This window comes from Bos indicus x Bos taurus, chromosome 14 (assembly GCF_003369695.1).
Source record: "Bos indicus x Bos taurus breed Angus x Brahman F1 hybrid chromosome 14, Bos_hybrid_MaternalHap_v2.0, whole genome shotgun sequence".
NCBI classification, from domain to species: Eukaryota; Metazoa; Chordata; class Mammalia; order Artiodactyla; family Bovidae; genus Bos; species Bos indicus x Bos taurus.
The window spans coordinates 42252139-42272879 of record NC_040089.1 but is presented as its reverse complement, the minus strand read 5'-3'; the positions used below and the strand labels follow the sequence as shown (position 1 = coordinate 42272879).

At 35.5% G+C, this 20741-nt stretch overlaps 1 protein-coding gene across 1 annotated transcript in view; it reads left to right on the top strand.

Annotated features, from left to right (window-relative positions):
- IL7 (interleukin 7) overlaps window positions 1-19627 on the top strand; it is a 62832-nt gene extending 43205 nt beyond the window's left edge. The window contains exons 3-6 of the mRNA XM_027561241.1: window positions 9248-9328; window positions 10367-10498; window positions 14027-14080; window positions 17453-19627. Of these exons, the coding sequence (XP_027417042.1) occupies window positions 9248-9328; window positions 10367-10498; window positions 14027-14080; window positions 17453-17572 (387 nt within the window). The 3' untranslated portion in view covers window positions 17573-19627. The remainder of the gene's footprint in view (window positions 1-9247; window positions 9329-10366; window positions 10499-14026; window positions 14081-17452) is intronic.
- Window positions 19628-20741: the final 1114 nt, after the last annotated feature.

Genomic DNA, 20741 nt, shown 5'->3' with positions numbered 1-20741 from the left:
ACTTTTTTCATCAATGAGAGAAGTGTTGAATAAACCTCAGAATACACTTAATGTAGATTATGCAGTTATTTAAAAAAGATATACTTAACTTAGAATGATGATTATAAAGACCATAATATAAAGTGAAAATAATACAGAACAGATTGAAGAGTAATATATATTTTATGATCCTATATTTTAAATGGTAGAGGAACATGCTTTCATAAACCCTATATATCATTTATACATGTGAATTTTGAATGCGCATTATACATATGCGTAGTTTTTTTGAGCAAGAAGCATTGAAACATATATATTACCATATGTAAAATTCAATAGCCAGTGGAAACTGGCTGTGTGATACAGGGGGCTCAAATCCAGTGCCCTGTGATAACTTAGATGAGTGGGAGGGGGTAGGAGGTGGGAGAGAGGTTCAGGAGTGAGGGGACATACATATACCTATTCATGCTGCCTATTCATGTTGATATATGGCAGAAAACAGCATAATATTGTAAAACAGTTATCTTCCAATTAAAAGTAATTAAAAAAATATTCTTATCAAACTGCTAATATGAATCATCTTGGGGAGGTGATTCTAGTGGGGGCAGTGGAGAAAAATTGGAAAGTTTTTCATTATACATTTTAGTATTGTTTGAATAATGACATGTAAGCAATATAGATGACATAAAAATATTTTTATGTTCAAAATAATTTAAAAAGCCAACAGATCGGAAAGCTATATCATGCCAACCAAAATCAAAATACCATAATACAAGTAGGGTGAGAAAAAACTTTATTGCCCAAACTGGAAGACTTTTAAGAATGCAAGGGGGAGCTAAGCAAACAAGCTGTCATTCTGGTATAAAGCAGAATGATCCCATAAAACTGAGACTTCAATCTTGGGAATGTAATCTACAGCATAGTGACTATAGTTATTAATACTGATATATATTTTGAAAATTGCTAACAGAGTAAATCTCAAGAGTTCTCATCATAGGAGAAAACATTTTAACTATATGTAGTGATGGATATTCAGAGAAAGCAATGGCAACCCACTCCAGTACTCTTGCCTGGAAAATCCCATGGATGGAGGAGCCTGGTAGGCTGCAGTCCATGGGGTCGCAAAGACTCGGACACAACTGAGCGACTTCACTTTCACTTTTCACTTTCATGCATTGGAGAAGGAATGGCAACCCACTCCAGTGTTCTTGCCTGGAGAATCCCAGGGACGGCGGAGCCTGGTGGGCTGCCGTCTATGGGGTCGCACAGTCGGACATGACTGAAGAGACTTAGCAGCAGCAGTGATGGATGTTAAACTTACTGAACTAGACTTATAGTGGTGATCGTTTTGCAGTATACACAAATATCTAATTATTGAATGCTTAAACCTAATGTTATATGTCAGTTATGACTCAGTTTTTAAAATGTCTGTGGTTTAATAGAGCTAAGGCAGGAATCTATGGTTTCAGTGTATACTGGGCCACCTTATGGGCTCCTAAGTGGCAAGAGAATGTTACACTCCGATCTTGGTATTCACCTTGTCTGGCTAAAATAACCTCTGGCTGGAATGCTGATATTAAATGATATTTTAAAACATTTAAATTCTTAAGAAATCAGATACTGTGCATGCAAGACTAATCACAGATGCAGCCATTAAATGACAGCATGTTAATTTTCTATTGGTACCCCACTTGTCTCTGTAAACAAGTCCCTATAAAATGTTTATTTCCCCAATTTTGTTTTCAAAGATAAGTGTTTGTGTGTGCATGTGTTTGTACTATATAAAAAGTATATTATGGTATGGATATGGATAGTGATGCTCTCATGTATATTATTTTTTATATATTATATACTACATATATATAATATATACTTTATCACACACCTATCCATATATGTGGATAGGAATAGTGCTACTATAATTATTACAATCAGGGGAAATATACATATGTATATATATATATGTATGTGTTTGTGTTTTGAAGTTTTAAATTTAGTGAAGTATAGATTATCAGTTATATCCTTCAAGAATCATGCCTTTGGAATTTTATATAAAAAGTCAAAGCTTTACCCAAGATCACCTAGATTTCCCCTATGTTATCTTCTAGAATTTATTGTTATGTATTTTAGACTTAGGATTGTGATCCATTTTGAGTTATTCTGTGAAGAGTATAAGGTCTGTTTAAATTGTTTTGCATGTGGATATCCAGTCCCAGCACCCTTGAAGGGACTTTGTTCCATTGTATTTTCTTTACTCCTTTACCAAAGATCAGTTGACTGAGTTTGTGGGTTTATTTTGGGCTCTCTGTTGTGTTGCAAATAGATCTATTTGTCTATTCTTTTGCCACTGTCACACAATCCTGATTGGTATAGTTTTTCAGTCAGGTTTTTGCTATAGTTTTTGAGTCAGTTCTATGACTTAATCTTCTCTTTCCAAATCGAGTTGGCTATTCTAGATAGTTTGCCCCTCCATATAAGTTTTAGAATCAGTTTGTTGATATTCACATAATAACTTGCTGAGATTGAGTTTATGATAAATCCATAGGTCAAGCTGGGATAACAAACATCTTGACAAGGTTGTCTTCCAATCCATGAACATGGATGATTTTTCCATTTATTTAAGTCTCCTTTGATCTTTCACCAGAGTTGTGTAATTTTCTTCATAAAGATCTTGTATATATTTCATTAGATTTATACCTAAGTACTGTAAACACTGTTGTGTTTTTAACTTCAAATTACTTTTGTTCATTGCTGGTATGGAGGAAAACTATTAACTTTTGTCTTACTTTGTATACTGCAACTTCACATAATCATTTATTAGTTCCAGGAGGGTTGTTGTTTTTGTTTAGTTTTTCCTGTTGATTCCTTAGGATTGTCTAAGTAAATTAAGATGTCATATAGTAAAAAGGACAGTTATATTTCATCCTTCCTACTTTGTAAATCATTTATTTCATTTTTGTTCCTTATCCAATCATCTAAGATTTTTGATATAGTGTTGATCAGCAATGATGAGAGGGACATCTTTTCCTTGTTTCTAGTTATAGGAAAGTTCTGAGTTTCTCACCATTAAGTATATATTAGCAACAGGATTTTTTTTTTAATAGCAATAGGATTTTGTAGATGCTTTTTTATCAAGTTAAGGAAGCTTCCCCCTAGTCCTTGCTTACTGAGGTTTTTATAAATGAATGGGTGTTGAGTTTTTCAATTGTTTTTTCCTGCTATTTATAATTTGATCATTTTTCTTTTTTACCCTGTTAAAGGGATGGATTACATTCATTGATTTTTTGACTGTTGAACCAGTCTTGCATGTATGGGTAAATATCACTTGGTTATGGTGTATAATTATTGTATACATTGTCAGATTTAATTTCCTATATTTTGTTGAGGATTTTTACGTCTATTTTCATAAGATATATTGATGTGTGATTTTCTATTCTTGTCTTATCTTCATTTGATTTTGGTATTAGGGCAAGCCTGGTCTCATAGAACAAAATAAGAAGTATTCACTCTGCTTCTGTCTTCTGAAAGATATAGAAAATAGCTATGATTTCCTCCTTAAATGTTTGATAGAAATAATCAGCAAACCCATCGGGGCCTGGTGCTTTAGTTTTGTAAGGTTATTGATGGCTGAACTGCTTTGTTATTGCTGTTCTGTCACTCAGCTGTGTCCAACTCTTTGTGACCCCATGGACTGCAGCACACCAGGCTCCCCTGTTCTTTACTTTTTCCCGGAGTTTGCTCAAACTCATGTCCATTCAGTCAACTATGCCATCCAACCATCTCATCCTGGGCTGGCCCCTTCTCATATTGCCCTCAATCTTTCCCAACATCAGGGTCTTTTCCAATGAGTCGGCTCTTTGTATTAGGTGCCCAAAGTATTGGAGCTTCAGCCTCAGCATCAGTCTTTCCAATTAATATTCAGGGTTGATTTCCTTTAGGATTTGATCTACTTGTGGTTCAAGGGACTCTCAAGTCTTCTCTAGAACCACAGTTCAAAAATGTCAATTCTTCAGTGCTCAGCCTTCTTTATGGTCCAATTCTCACATCCATACAGGACTAGTGGAAAAACCATATATGGACCTTTGTCAGCAAGGTGATATCTGCTTTTTAATATGTTGTCTAGGTTTGTCATAGCTTTTCTTCAAGAAGCAAGTATCTTTTAATTTCATGGCTGCAGTCACCATGTCTAGTGATTTTGGAGCCCAAGAAAACAGTCTGCCAGTTTCCAAATTTTTCCCATCTATTTGCCATGAAGGATGGGACCAGATGCCAGGATCTTCATTTTTTTAATGTTTAGTTTCAAGCCAGCTTTAAAGTGGGGAGATGGGAAGGGAAGCATTTTATAGTCCGTCAATTAAGTCTCAGTCTTTTGATGTGTCTGTGCTCCTGAACTGTAAACTCTACTAGTGCTTCTTAGTGCCTACCAACTTATGTGAGAAAGGATATGGAGCAAGGACTGATATTGAGTATTTCTCTTACCCCAGATAGGTTAGACTCATAAAAACCACAGCAGGCTAGGTTTTGTTTTTCTAATTTTGTTTTGCTTTTTTTATGGGCATAGATTTTGCACAAGACCACTTACTTGACCTCTTGGTTGGCATTGTACATTATGGATCACCACTTACTTGACCTCTTGGTTGGCATTGTACATTATGGATCAGCACCTTCTTAAAACTATCTATTCCCCTATTTTCCCAACTTTTGGCTTCTCTGTGTATGCTCTTGGATCTCTGAATGTCAACTTGATCTATTTAAAAGCAAACATTTTACTCACACCATCTCTTCTACTATCTACCTATCTCAGTGAATGACAATACAGTATATTCTGTTGCACACACCAGAGACCAAGGAATCATCCCTGGTCTGTCAGTCTCCATTAACTTTAATTCTCAAATCATGTTTTAATTTTCTTTATATATATTTCTCGAGTCAATTTAACTATCACTACATTCTTTCCTACCACCGAATCCAATAAACTATTATTTCAAGCACTGACTATAATAGCCTCCTATTACCTTCTTGAACACTTCCAAACCATTTATCATGCGGGTATTAACATGATCCTTCAAAAAAGTATTTATCCATTAATTATTAATTTGAGGATCAAGGCAAGGCTCCTTAACATGTTCTTAAGTCCCTGCATAACCTGGTATCCTCTAGATTTTGTTTCATATGGAACCAGTGATTTCTCTTGCTTTCTCAGCTATATACTAGCTTTCCTACTCTTTCATCCAGCAGCATATTTGCCATTGTTCCATCTCATTTACCTGAAGCCATAAATGCTGTTTTCTATATCTTTTCACCTCCTCTATTTTCTTTTTCTCTAGTTTACTCATGCTTCAGATCTCAGGTGATGTGTTCCTTTCTTAGGGAAGTCTTCACTGAAGTTCCTAAATAAAATTCTTTATAGGCTTTCATGGTAGCATATACTTTTTATTTACAACAATTATCAACTTGAGATTTGATTGTGGTTATTGGATTGATGTCTGTCTTTAACACCAGAAGGTAAATTTCTTAAAAGAAGGAACCATCTGTAATCTTGATCACAGTTCTATACCCAGTTACTATAAGGTACATGGTAGATGTTCAACAAGTAGTTGATTGAAGAATAAATGAATGATTTTTCATTTAAGCCAGGAATTAACTACCAATTCTTACTATAATCTGATAAACTACCTGACTAACGGTAAAACCTGTAACATTTGAAATAGGATTCCAAGAACAATATAGACCTTTTCAAATTTCATACAGATTACAAATTTCATTTAAAAGAAGTTTCACTTTTCAAAGGGTCCTCCAAATGAATCTTTTTATGTCATAAGATTTTGGACCATGAGTGGGTTGTAATAGTGATAATCAGAAATGGAAGAATATTTCTGTAGGGACACCAAGTTCATTTTCAAAGAGTAGTAAGCCATAAGACTAAATCTTTCTTTTCTATGTCAAAACCCCAATCCTTAATCCCATATCTACAAAATAGAAGAATAGAAAGGAGGGAGCCATCAGTTATGTAGCTGCTGATGAGAATCATTTATAAGCTGTAAATGGACAGTAGTTCACTTAGAGCACATGTGACCATGAGTGTCCAATTAGAACAGGCACATCAAAGGTATGTTGGCAAAAACCACACAAAAGTGAATCTTGGAAAAAAAAATCAAGGAAAATATATAAAAGAAAAAGTGAAATAGAAATCAATTTTGTAAGAAGTTAGTGTTTTTGAAGAAGGGACTGCTATGAATGCAATAGAAAATTTTCCAAGATAGAAGAAAACTATGCTGCAATGAAAGAAGATGTAATTCTACAAATGGAAAGGACATTAGGTATTTTAGGAACAACGTAGATAACATAATGTTTTTACTGGAGAATACTGAGTTCAGAGTCAAGGTGATCCTGGATTGTCTCTTACCTTTCATTTTCATAATAAATATGACTATTCAAATATGTCAAGATCCCTTTAATAAACTACTACTGATAAAGTAATTCTGCTATTTTCTAAATCAAAAGATGGATGTATAAGCTTCTTTCCAACTCCATGATTCTATAAATCTTAGTCTGAACCATCTTTTTCATAGGGCTTAAATGAAAACAATTGCAGAAAGCAACTGTAGTTGTTACTCACTTATGTTTATGTTAAATTTATTCATAAAATGCAAACTAAAGTTAACTGTTCAGTTATAATTGCAACTTCTATAGGAGTTAGCCTTTTATGTCAACCTTTTAAGTAACAGTTTTATCTACTGAAGCACACATTTGGCAAACAAATCACTTGGTACAACATTACCTTTCTGTATCTGCCAAAAATGAGTCTTGTTTAATACCTGGAGCAGTGGCTTAACCAATATGGCTTTTCAAATATTCATGTCTCACACAATTTATTAAAATGCTCCAAGAAATAGGTACTATTCCATATTATAATTTTTGGTAAATTGAAAAATGTCACACAGATTGGTTTCATATTTTTTAATCCTTTTTTTTTTTTTTTTGAGGCATTGCATGGCAAAAACAAGGCTTTCCCAGGTGGTTCAGTGGTAAAGAATCTGCATGCCAATGCAGGAGATGTAGATTCAATCCCTAGGTCAGAAGATCCCCTGGAGAAGGAAATGGCAACCCACTCCAGTATTCTTTCCTGGGAAATCCTATGGATAGAGGGCCCTGGCAGGCTACAGTCCATGGGGTCGTGAAAGAGTTGGAGGTGACTTAGCAATTAAACAACAACAATAACATGGCAAAAACAAAATGCATGTCTTATCAGACAGAAATGTATGAATGATTTACTGTCCTTCTTGAGGTTAAATATAAGTCAATAAGAAAGTGAGAGAACGTTAGAGAACATTAATTCTCCACTATCTTTTCAGGAATGTGTATTAATATAGTGGCAACATGAGCATCAGTTCAGTTCAGTTGCTCAGTTGTGTCTGACTCTTTGCGACCCCATGAATCGCAGCACGCCAGGCCTCCCTGTCCATTACCAACTCCTGGAGTTCACTCAGACGCACGTCCATCGGGTCAGTGATGCTATCCAGCCATCTCATCCTCTGTCGTCCCCTTCTCCTCCTGCCCCCAATCCCTCCCAGCATCAGAGTCTTTTCCAATGAGTCAACTCTTCACATGAGGTGGCCAAAGTGGAGTTTCAGCTTTACCATCATTCCTTCCAAAGAACACCCAGGGCTGATCTCCTTCAGAATGGACTGGTTGGATCTCCTTTTAGTCCAAGGGACTCTCAAGAGTCTTTTCCAACACCACAGTTCAAAAGCATCAATTCTTCGGTGCTCAGTCTTCTTCACAGTCCAACTCTCACATCCATACATGACCACAGGAAAAACCATAGCCTTGACTAGACAGACCTTTGTTGGCATAGTAATGTCTCTGCTTTTGAATATGCTATCTAGGTTGGACATAACCTTCCTTCCAAGGAGTAAGCATCTTTTAATTTCATGGCTGCAATCACCATCTGCAGTGACATGAGCATAGTTATAGAAAAATGTATCTATTTGCACTTGAGATATTTTCAGTATGACTAGGATGGTTGGTGCTAACAAATCTTGTTTATATAAGCATACTTTTACAAACATAAGAAATGATGTACAAGTGTCAAAGGATGCAGCATCTGCCGTTTATATCAAATGGCACAAGAAAATGGAACTTTGTTTTCCCATTAAGCTTGACAGAGAGCCTTGCACACTGACCTGTAGGAAGTGCTGAAGGGTTAAATGAATGATTACATGTTCAGGCTGTATAATTCTTGCAGGTAAAACAGATAATAAATACATTTAAATTCAGGATAAAGCCAGAGACTATTTATGCTTTTCACAGGTGAAAAGACTAATGCATATTTTTCTGAGAGGCAGATGAAGATTAGAAGCCCATGATTAAATCCTGCCATTACCCCACTTTTTGTCTGTTTCTTTGATGACAACACATAGGCTAAGATTGCTTGATAGAAGCTTTGATTATCATGGAATTGCTAGTTTGCTGGACAGAGCTAGTCCAATCCTGTGCATAAAGAATCTGAATCCTTAGGAAATTCTAATATGTCAACTATATTCTGGATTCAGGTAATCCCCACCTTCAAAAGATAAGAAATTCCTTAGATAAGAAAAATGAGAATGTGCCAGTCTGCCTTCCCAATCCTACATGACAATACACACATTCAATCTCACTTTTTCACAGCAAAATTCTACCTCAAACATCCCCAACTGGTTTGTTTAAAATGCTGTAGAATGAATTTCAACTTTACTCTCTCAAGTAAATCATTCTTAATTCCCTTTGTTGCTGTTTGTGTCAGGAAACTGGACCAAATAACTGCTTAAATGAATCTCAACTTAGTGATTTCAAAATTTATACTGTTTCCTATATAGTGAAAGACTCCTTTCGACCCCATGGACTGCAGCCCGCCAGGCTCCCCTGTCCATGGAATCCTCCAGGCAAGAATACTGGAGTGGGTTGCCATTCCCTTCTCCCATATACAACTCCTATATAGTAGAACTACTAAAATACATACTTTCATTACCCCCTCCCAAGAACCAGTTTCTCTCGTTTCTTGAGTTAAACTATGGAGTCTAGGGAAGCTCTTTTTAAGGGTTTGTGTATATATTTGTTTATTCTTCAATTATAGAAAACTATTCTTCCTGCCTAGTCAGCTGAGCTAGGATGTTTTCCTAAAAATGCACATATAAATACCAAATATTATAACATTGTTATTTTTATAATTACAACATACTAGAAAGGTCCCCAGTTTAACCATATTATTTTATATTATTTATTACAGGACAACATGATAAACTTTGATAGCAATTGCCTGAATAACGAACCTAACTTTTTTAAAAAACATTCATGTGATGATAATAAGGTAATGATAATTATTTGGAGTTTATGTCATTTGAGCTTGATATCATAGAAGTTTATATTTCTTGTATCTGTTTATTATATTGATTATTGACATAGTCTTTTGGTTCTAACCTGACAATTGCCATTGATATATTGTTATACTGTGGTCTTTTATACTTTTATTTTACAAATTGCCCTATGCTTATTTGATAAATATTCCTTTCAATTTTAGCATTTCATTTTCACCTTGAAAACAGTAGAACTGCTGAATTCAAACATATACATCTCAGTTCTGAAACATTTATTCAGGGAAATGCTTGTCAGAATGATTGCTTGCATACACACACACATAATTAATGGGCATAATTTAGTTGTACACATTTTAAAATTTTTTCTTTCAATATTTTCTTATCTTCAAATCATTACCTCCTCTATTTGGTATAATGTTACAATATACAGAATTTTGAATAAAAGTTTGTGTCATCTCTTTCTTCAGAAACTAGCGTGCTATTCAAGTCTTTTTGAAACTCACAATAACTGAGTTAACCTTATGGCATTTGAGTGTATCCATAAATTCCTAAAAAAAACTCCTTACATTAAGCATCTGAAACACTTGTTTTAGGAAAATAGGCCCTTTATTATTGCCAGTTATTCATCCATATCTCCAAAGGGGCAAAGATAATAATAATAAAAATCACACATACCTTTTCTTATTGCTGCTTTCAGAAGCACTCTCCTTTAGTTATCTTGTTTAAAACTGAATAAACTTGTTATGTGCTCAATCATAAGTGATAAGATCATACATAACAAAGAAAAGAGAATTTAAAAAGTCACATAATCATTAAACTGAGTTCTAGGCACTTTAGGCTGTCACCTGGAAGCTAAACAGTTTCAGTTTAGTTGCTTATCAGTCATGTGATTAACTGGAATAGAAGAAAAGTGGGGTGGAGGTGGGGCATTATTTAGCAATACAGTTCTGGCTTTAGGCTCTTTAGAAAAGCTTATTACTTCTTAATATTTTATTTGAACCACAGCCCTTCTGATGTTTTTTCTATAATAGGAAGCTTCATTTTTGAATCGTGCTTCTCGAAAGTTGAGGCAATTCCTTAAAATGAATATCAGTGACGATTTCAAGCTTCACCTATCAACAGTTTCACAGGGCACATTAACACTGCTGAACTGCACCAGCAAGGTAAGCTGAGGACTATTTACTTTGAACCAAAATATAAACTCCTCCTGTGATAGGATACTATTATTCTCTGATGATCATAAGCATTAGCAGAGAAATCTAAGTGCTTATAAGAAAACTAAAATGCATTTACTCAATTCTAGAAGAGGAAAATTTCAACTTGTAACATACCTATTCCTCTTTTGGCTAGGGCAAAGAAATCATTTATAAAAGGGGACTAAAAATAAAAAAGGGCAACAAAAAAGGAAAACAAATAAATGAAAGAAAATAATAAATAATATTGCCATGGGCTTCCCTCATAGTTCAGTTGGTAAAGAATCTGCCTTCAATTCAGGGGACCCCAGTTCAATTCCTGGGCCAGGAAGATCCACTAGAGAAGGGATAGGCTACCCACTCCAGTATTCTGGCCCAGAGAATTCCATGGACTGCATAATTCATTGAGTCGCAAAGATCAGACACAACTGAGCAGCTTTCACTTCACATTGCCATAGTAACTTTCAAGGAGGCTAGGGTGATAAGTTGGATGAGGATGGTAAATTTTTATTTCTAAAATATCTTAATTTCAATCCATTTATGTACACATTTGTAAGAACTCAGAACCTATAAAAATTAATCAAATATTTAACAAATATATTTTTATATAAACTTTCAGTGTATTTATGTCCAACAATTTTCAGTTTTTTTGCCTGAATAATTTTGATAAGTACAGGGCTAATTTTTTCTACTTCTCTACTAGCAGTTATGAAATATAACCAATAAAACAAAATTTGGAAGACATTATCTTGGGACTAAGACAACAATTTCTTCACCTGCAAAGTGGAGAAAAATATAGTATCTACATTATAGGATGCTGAAAAGGTTAAGTGTTAAATGATATAATGCATATAGCATGCATGCATGCAAGCTCAGTCATGTCCAGCTCTTTGCAACCCCATGCACTGTTGCCTGCCAGGCTCCTCTATCCACGGGATGATCCTGTCAAGAACACTGGAGTGCGTTGCCATTTCCTCCTCTAAGGGGTCTTCCTGACCCAGGGATCAAACCTGTACCCCCTGCATTGCAGGTGGATTCTTTACCACTGAGCCATCTGGGAAGGCTGCTTAGTACTAAAAAGCTTCAATGAGTTTTTATTATTACTATTATTACTTTACTCTCTCTTTAAGAATTTTACCAGCTGCCGTATAAAGTCAAAATATTTCTTATATATTAAAAAAAATTTAGCACTTTTATGATAGAAAAAGAATTGTTTAAAACAAATTTAATACTAGTAGTTGCCCACGGAAGGTAAAATGGCAAGACTGTCCTTGAGCCCTACAGACAGTGATGAAAATTCATGTTGGACCTTAATAAGTTGTGCTACTTCATTTATTGTAATGGTTATTTATTTCATGCAAGCCAGCCTCCTTCTGGTGGTGTTTTTATCAAGTTTATTTCCAATCTTGTCCCCTTACTCATGTTAATTTCTTATATAGAATTTCTTCTGTTTTCTACACATTTGATCTCTCCTGTTCTATCTACTGGAGAAGGAAACGGCAACCCACTCCAGTATTCATGCCTGGAAAATCCTATGGACCAAGGAGCCTGGTGGACTACAATCCATGGGGTCGCAAAGAGTCGGACACGACTAAGCGACTTGTGTGTGTGTTTGTGTGTTCTATCTATACATCCTTCAAGGCAAAGTTTAAGATTCATGAAGCGCTTATATTTCAGCTCTTAATCCTTATTTATAATGATTTAAAGTACAGTCAGCGGGAGAAGGACAGGGAAGGACTAATTGAGAAAGTAGCATTGATATATATATATACACACTATCATGTGTAAAACTGGTAATTAGTGGAAAGCTTCGACACGACACAGGGAGCCCAAGTCTGGCACTCTGTGATGACTTAGAAGGGTGGGATGGGAAGGGATAGGGAGGCTTCTGAGGGAGGGGATATATATATATATATATATATATAAAATTATGACTGATTCACATTGTTTGGCAGAAACTGATACAACACTGTAAAGCAATTATTCTATACTTAAAAAACAAAAAAATGAGGAGGATGACATAAAAAAAAAGTACGGTCAGCCCGTCATATCCATTGGTTCTGCATTCTCTTATTCAACCAACTGTGGATCAAAAATATTCAAAAAAAATTCCATAAACTTCCAAAAAGCAAAACTTGAGCCACATTTACAACTATTTATGCAACATCTACATTGTGTTTACAACTACTTACACAGCATTTACACTGTATTAGGTATTATAAGTAATCTGGAGACGATTTAAAGTCTACAGGAGGATGTGCCTGGTTATATGCAAATTAATTGCTATTTTCTATAAGGAACTTGAGCATCTGTCCTTGGATTTTGGTATCCACCCACGTCCCAGAACCAATCCCCCTACAAATACAGAAGTATTACTGTACTATCTTATCAGGAATAGGAAGTTCACTTCATGTTGCTTACAAATGCAATTGCTTAGTAATGCCTTATGTTGAGTATAAGTTTCAAGTCAGGGCTTAACTGAAAAGACTGCAGAGCAAACTAGCAATATCACCTCTTGGAACAGGAAGGGTTAAAGGTCATAGGTATGCTGTATGTTTGTAATTCTTTCTCTCACCTGAGGAACTTTGCATGGATCGCCATGTTCCAAAATCAACTAATTTTAGAGGGAGAAATAACGTGAAAATTTAAATCTTGATATTAAAATGGTTACAAAATTAACTGATATAATTCACCTTTTTCTTGTAATGAGAAGACAAGATGTTAAAGATGGTTAACCACATTGAATTTTCTTCTTGAGTCAGGCATACTACAAGCTTTTTACTGTTGTGTATTTCATCTTGCTTCTGATGGGTAAAGTTTAATAAAATTCACGGTTAGGATTTAACAACTTAGTGCAATATCATTTTCATGTTTTGTCTGTTTTCTAGTTTTGTCTGAAATTCTAGTTTTGTCTGTTAGTATACCCTTCCATGTTTGTTTTTCAGATCTCACAGCAATTAACACAGTGCTGGACATATCTGCTGGAGAAGGCAATGGCACCCCACTCCAGTACTCTTGCCTGGAAAATCCCATGGACCGAGGAGCCTGGTGGGCTGCAGTCCATGGGGTCGCTAAGAGTTAGACATGACTGAGTGACTTCACTTTCACTTTTCACTTTCATGCATTGGAGAAGGAAATGGCAACCCACTCCAGTATTCTTGCCTGGAGAATCCCAGGGACGGGGGAGCCTGGTGGGCTGCCGTCTATGGGGTCGCACAGAGTCGGACACGACTGAAGTGACTTAGCAGCAGCAGCAGCAGGACACATCTGCAAAATACTCCAGGTTATTTGGAGGACTAACCTAACCTTTCTTGTTTCTCCCTTTTCCTTGATATTTGATAATATTTCTAAATGAAATTAGTATTCTGCCATACTAACAATTTAGATTCTCAAGTAGATTAGATGAGCTGAAGGTAATATGAAATTTAGCAGTTATAATAATGGAAGGAGTAATAAAGGATTAATAATCAATATTATAAATATGACTTTGTTTTTAAGGGTAAAGGAAGAAAACCACCTTCCCTGAGTGAAGCTCAACCCACTAAGAATTTGGTAAGTTATTGCACCCTCCAGATGTTTGCCTTCAACAGCTTGAAATAACTACAGCATCCTGATAAACCTCAGCCCTGTTTAGGAAACAACAAAGCAGAAGTCCTCATACATGACAAGCTTTCAAAATAAACAGATCAGAAGGGCTGTAAGGCTAGGCCTTTCCCCAAAGCAGCCCTCTGTAACCTTTGGGTGGTGGGCTGGAGCCAGTGTGCACCTCTCTTCCCAATTCCATGTTCTATGTCATTTTAGTAGTTTGGTACTGTTTACAGGCATGAGGGGGCTTCTTAGGTGACATTAGTGGTAAAGAACCTGCCTGCCAATGCAGGAGATATGAAACGCGGGTTCAATCCCTGGGTCAGGAAGATCCCCTGGAAAAGGGCATGGCAGCCCCACTCTAGTGTTCTTGCCTGAAGAATCCCATGACAGAGGAGCCTGGCAGGCCACAGCCCCTGAAGTTGCAAGAGTCAGACACAACTGAGTAACTGAGCACACGTGCATGCATGGGCTGGAGACCATGCAAATTGGCAGAGGCCAATGTGAAGGCAAACATCTTTTCTATCAGCTTTTTGCTCAACAATTTCTGAATGTTTCTCTTTGAATTGTTTCCTTTTATATGGTTGGTTTTGAAAATAGTCATTATAATATTGGTAAAAGGAGAAATGAGATACCACTTAGAAATTGGACCTCTTTAAACTGCATTTTTAAAAACCACTATTTTAAAATTAAAGAAGCTAAGGAAAATGTCAGAGCATTGATTTTTTAAAAAAGAAAATTAAAACCTCAATAGGTAATAGGCAAAGGACATGACCAAACTATATAGAAGAAAATAAACTAGAAAACAAGATACAAATAAAGAGAGCTAGCTTAGTAAAGAAATACATATTAAAAATGAGGACCCTTTTACTCATATAGATTATACAATATATTAGTGTTGTTGTTTTGTTGCTAAGTTGTCTGCCAGTCTCCTCTGTCCATGGGATCTGCAGGGGATCTTCTTCACCCAGGAACTGAACTCAGGTCTCCTGCATTGGCAGGCAGATTCTTTACCACTGAGCCACCAGGGAAGCCCATACACTATATACTGTATAATATGTGTAATAGTACATGAATACTCTATATGTACACACATTCTATTAGATTGTTGCACAAAATTATATAGCAATATGCAAAATATTTATGAATGAAAAAGAATATTTCACTAAATGTGACAATGATATATTAACTAGAATGAGGCATGGAAAAATGCACACACCTGGTTCATGACAGCGATAGATTCTTTTTTCACATTTCCATTATGTTATTTGACCACTCTGTGTGTGTTAGTCATCAGTCGTGTCTGACTCTTTGTGACCCCATGGACTGTAGCCCTACTAGGCGCCTAAGCCCATGGAATTTTCCAGGCAAGGATACTGGAGTGGGTTGCCATTCCCTTCTCCAGGAGATCTTCCCAGCCCAGGATAGGAGTATGGAACTCTCTTACTCCTCTTAGAGAAGCAAAGTGAGTCTGCACACCCTGGGACTCAGGAAACCCTAGGTATTCCAACTTGAAGTGGAATAGTTGAATACCTGAATAGTATCAATATATGAGTGCTTCTGGCTAGGGTAATTTGGAGAGAAAGTTTAGAAAAAGGAGATAACACCCATGTTCCTGAAATTACAGACAAAATCATGTTTATTTGTATTTTTACTCAATGTTTAGCCTTGGTCTATGTAGAAAAGTCATGAAATGTTCATGTCTATGTTTTTCAAGTCTGCTAGTCATATAAACTTCAGTTTATACGTTTTAAAGGTGTTTTGGCACATGACTTTTTTACTTTACTTCCTCACACCCCTCCCTCTCTGTTCTGTAAAGGAATCTGGCATCCAAACCCCGAGATGTTAGTTAATTCTGAGACATTAATTCACTTCTCAGGCATCCAGAGTCCACATCTCAGGGACTAACAAAAATATAACCGAGGATACGCAGAGCTACTCTCTTTTATGTCTATTACATCTGAGGTGTCTCTTTCCCCACTTCCTGTAGGTTGTACAGGTAGCCCTTGTGAAGATTTTTGACAGAGCCATCTTCTTGGTCTTCTGACTTTCAAAATAGTCATATTCCTTGCCTCAAAAAAAAAATGTTCTGGGATCCTCAATACAAAGAATATTAGAAATCCTCCTTCATATTTACCTTTGAAATCTGTCCGCTATAAAAAAAAAAAAAAATCTGTCCACTAATCTTTTAAATAAATTATTTTAAGAGTATGTGTTAGTGTTACTAAATATATAATTGAAAGAAATCTGAATGTGACCAAAGTAAAAATAGGACAAACAAGCTCAAGACCCAATCTATTACATTTACTTGACTATGTGACCATGGCAGATTACTTACCCTCTTTGCATCTCAGTTTCCTCAAATGTGAAAGGTGAAACCATCAATTTTATAGTTACTAAGTAGATAAAATGAAATAATATATGTATAGCACTGAGCACAGTACCTGACCTAGAAAACCTAATAATCGGTTGTTATTGAAATGAAGAAATGGCCCTGTAGTAATTCACTTCTCAGGCATCCAGAGTCCACATCTCTGGGACTCATGAAAATATAACTGAGGATACGCAGAGCTACTCTTCTATGTCTATTACATCTGAGGTGTCTCTTTCTCCACTTTCTGTAGGTTGTACAGGTAGCCCACTTGAAGATTTTTGACAGAGTAGGAAAGCTAGCTTATAAGGCAGGCATCTTCCATTCTCTAGTGAAAACTAGGGAACAAACTTAATTGGGATATATATATATATATTAAGGATATATCCTTACTAATCTTTGCCAAAATAAACTGAATATTTTCAGTATTTCTTCCATAAAAATATTTTTCCATTGTAAAAAAAAACTCAGTTAAATAATGTACAGATCTTTCTCACAAAAGTTTAAACAGTACTCTTATGTCCAGTTATGTTGCATTGGTAAAACTGGTGGCCACCTGACAGCTCTTTAATCCTAAATTTTAAATCGTAACAACCTTGTATATCCTACACATCAGTGATTGCAGCTACGAACTGTAATTTTTTAAAAATGTCATTCAATGTTCTCCTTTTTTAAAGATTCTTTTGACGTGGACCGTTTTTTAAATTAGCTACAATAATGCTTTTATGTTTTGGTTTTTTGGCCACAAGGCTTGTAGGATCTTAGCTCCCTAACCAGGGATCGAACCTGCACACCCTATACTAGAAGGCAAAGTCTTAACCACCGGGACTACCAGGGAAGTCTCAAGATTCTTTTTAATTACAAAATTGTTCGTATAACCTAGTATAGTGGAAACTAAGATTGAATGTTTTTCAATGTGTATTTTTACTAAAATGTGAACTAAAAATTTTTTTTTTATATTTCTCTAGGAAGAGAATAAATCTTCAAAGGAACAGAAAAAACAGAATGACCTGTGTTTCCTAAAGATACTACTACAAAAGATAAAAACTTGTTGGAATAAAATTTTGAGGGGCATTAAAGAACACTGAAAATATGGAGTAGCAATATAAAACCTTGAGCTTTATTTGTGTCCTCCAAGAATCTATCCGCTCATGTGATTTTCAAGGGCAGAATGCCTCCTGGAAGTTACTGAACGCATCCTGGTTAAAACAGATTACAGCAACTGAGAAATCCTTACTGTAGTACCGGAAGATGGACCTAAACAATGGAAACCAAATCCTGCAATCAACAAAACTATTTCACATGTATGAGGACATATATTAATTGGTATTAATTCTGAACAGTTTAAGACAATCCATGTAAGGTATTAGTTGCAATAATACTTTTTAAATGTGTTTAAAATTTTCAGAAGATATATAAAAGATATATAAATTCTGTGAAGTATATAAAGGTTATGAGGGTTAAAAATTAACATGTCATTATTACCAAAATATATAGTTTTATGCCCATTATGTATACTGCCCATCAGTATACTGCAATGAGAGTGGAAATTGTTGTCGTCTGTGCTGGAAATGTTTCAGAGTTAACAGTGAGATATGGATAAGGCCCATGAGAATGAGTCATGTAAAGAAGCAGTAGCATAAAGGAGTCCAAGGTAACTGAAAGATATTAAGAGATGTAGTTAAACATGAATGTATAATACAGTGCCTTTGATAAACGATATTACAGATGTTTTAAAATTAAAGTAAAGAATAGTTTCACAAAACAAAGTCACCTGCTCTAAGGATGCTAAACCATAGCACTGGGTTACTTTTGTCATTTATGTGTAATAAAATTTGTCTACATGAGTTTGCAATTTGGGAAGTATATTTTTAAGAGAATAATATATGTTGGCCTTTTAATTAATGGAATGTGTATATTTAATTTTGACACAATATCTGTATATAAAAATATTTTCATACAGTATTACAATTGCTTACTTTGGATAACATTTTTCCTTTGATAATAAATGACCTATGTATTAACACTGTCAGATTCATTTAATTAATCCCAACAGGATTTTTTTTTTTTTTTGGTCATGCCATGTGGCTTATGGACTCTTAGTTCCCCCTTGTGGGACTGAACCTGGGCCCCCTGCAGTGGAAGTGCAGAGTCCAAACCACTGGGTCACCAGGGAAGTCCTTCAAAAGAATTTTTTAAACCCAAGACTTTTAATGCTGCACCATTATTTGATTTTTCCCTTCCATTGAAATATAATCTTTAATCTCTTAACCATCAAGAATGTACATGAGACTGGGACCCCCACACTAAGTAAGAATAGGAACACTACTTTACTGCCTGTTTTTGTCAGGGCCTGAAAACCTGCTTATAAGGCAGGCATCTTCCATTCTTAAAAGTGAAGACTACTGGCAAATCCTTCTAAGCTTAGATTTGCCAATAGCCTTCACCTACAAAGAGAATTGAAAGCACTATTCTAGGCAGGCCAAGTGTTCTAAAATAGCCACTGTGGTCTCATCATCACCGGCTTCAGAGCTGACTGACTTATTTAATCTACAGACAATGCTCCGGTGCCATCCTCAATGTGTGGAGGGAAGACCTTCCTCTCAGTTCACGTCTGTCTCTCAGGTTCTCTTTCTCTTTCTCTTCTCTTTCTGTTGTGTCCCCAACCCACACAGAGTTTCCTCCTCACTGGTGCAGACGGTTGTATAGAGTTGTACACACAGTTGTACAGATTCACTGATTATCTCAGTAATGAGGCGGTGAGTCAAGAGGTTTTCTCTTTGGTTTTTTATTAATTCCAGAAAAGGGAGTTTACTAACACTTTTTGGGAGCAACTGGTTCTTCACCAAGCTTTTCCTTCAGACAGACTTTTCAAAGTCTTCAAGAAGGCTATGTTTCCTTCCACCACAAAACAGGTCAACTATGCAGCACACCTCCACCCTGACGAACTGGTGCTATTGGTAAACCATCAGCTATGAAGAGAAGACGTTTTAAGTTTCTAAAGGGAAACTCTTAAAAGTGTTCTTGAAAGTGTTTCCATGAAGGCTGTCTATAATGTCCCTAACAGGGTTGAGACTGTGACAAAATAAGGAGCGATTATTTTAAAATACTTCATTAAAAATTATTAAAATTTTCCTTTTTAACTACTGACTTTCATTTTTATCATTTGTTTATGATAGAATTGAATTGTAGAGAAAACTCACACCCCAAAATTCTTATTCAGCATAGCATGTAAAATTCATGGAAAAAACCACCAGGCTTTTATGATTGTATTTCTCTCGTTTCCTAGCTACTAGCAAGGTAAGTAAAGACATGGCAGGTTGGTTAGTAATGATCTTGGATACTACATTTTTTTATTATTTCTATCCCCTAGTTAGATTTGTCTTATTTCAATGGACACTGTCTTTCAGATATGTATGTGGATGCCTTAAATCAGCACTTTTTAAAGACTGTCACAAGAAACCCTCTATAGATTCTTAAAAAAAAAAAAAAAACAGAAAAAACCTTAGTTCTGAGATCAGATAATTTTTTCTTGGAGACTCACAATTCATATATTAAAAGCTCTGTAAACTCATAAAGTTTTTTAAAAAGTTTAACATCAAGATAGCATTTCCAAAATTGACTACAGAACACTTTTATGTAAAAACCACTAACCTAGCACACTTGGAGGAATATTGCTTTATACAAAGAGACTCAGTTAAGAGTCTTTTAAAACAAGCTCTAAAGGAATTTGCTGAAGTAAGTGATATTCCTTTCAGGATTAACCTAGTTCTACCACAGCCAGAAGTGTTTCTTTTCTTTAAGCCATCCTTTCATTTAGTCAGTTTAAGAAGGACATTTCATCAAATCTACTGTAAATTTTTCTGTGGAAACACACATCCTCTATTCTAATTCAGATGGTCTTTATGGTTCTCTATCCATGAAAACTTCATGCTTTTAGGCATTATAGTCTTACTCCTTAGGAAGTGCTTCGAAATTCTATCAGTTGTAAATAAAAATCATGTTTTCCATGAAGGTAAAAATTTCTAAAATCTCACTTTTTTTTAAATTCTTCATTTACCTTCAGCACAGTCCCAGTAGCTAAAATTCCACCAGGCTTTACTTTTTGAGGTATTATGAAAAAACAGGTATAATGTATTTGCTTTTGTAAACTATCTATTGCTCCATTTCCATCATCACAAAATTTGGACACATATTTCTACTGTCATTTAAAATCTTTGCAGTAGATTAATACTAATAGTAATTAACACATTTCTA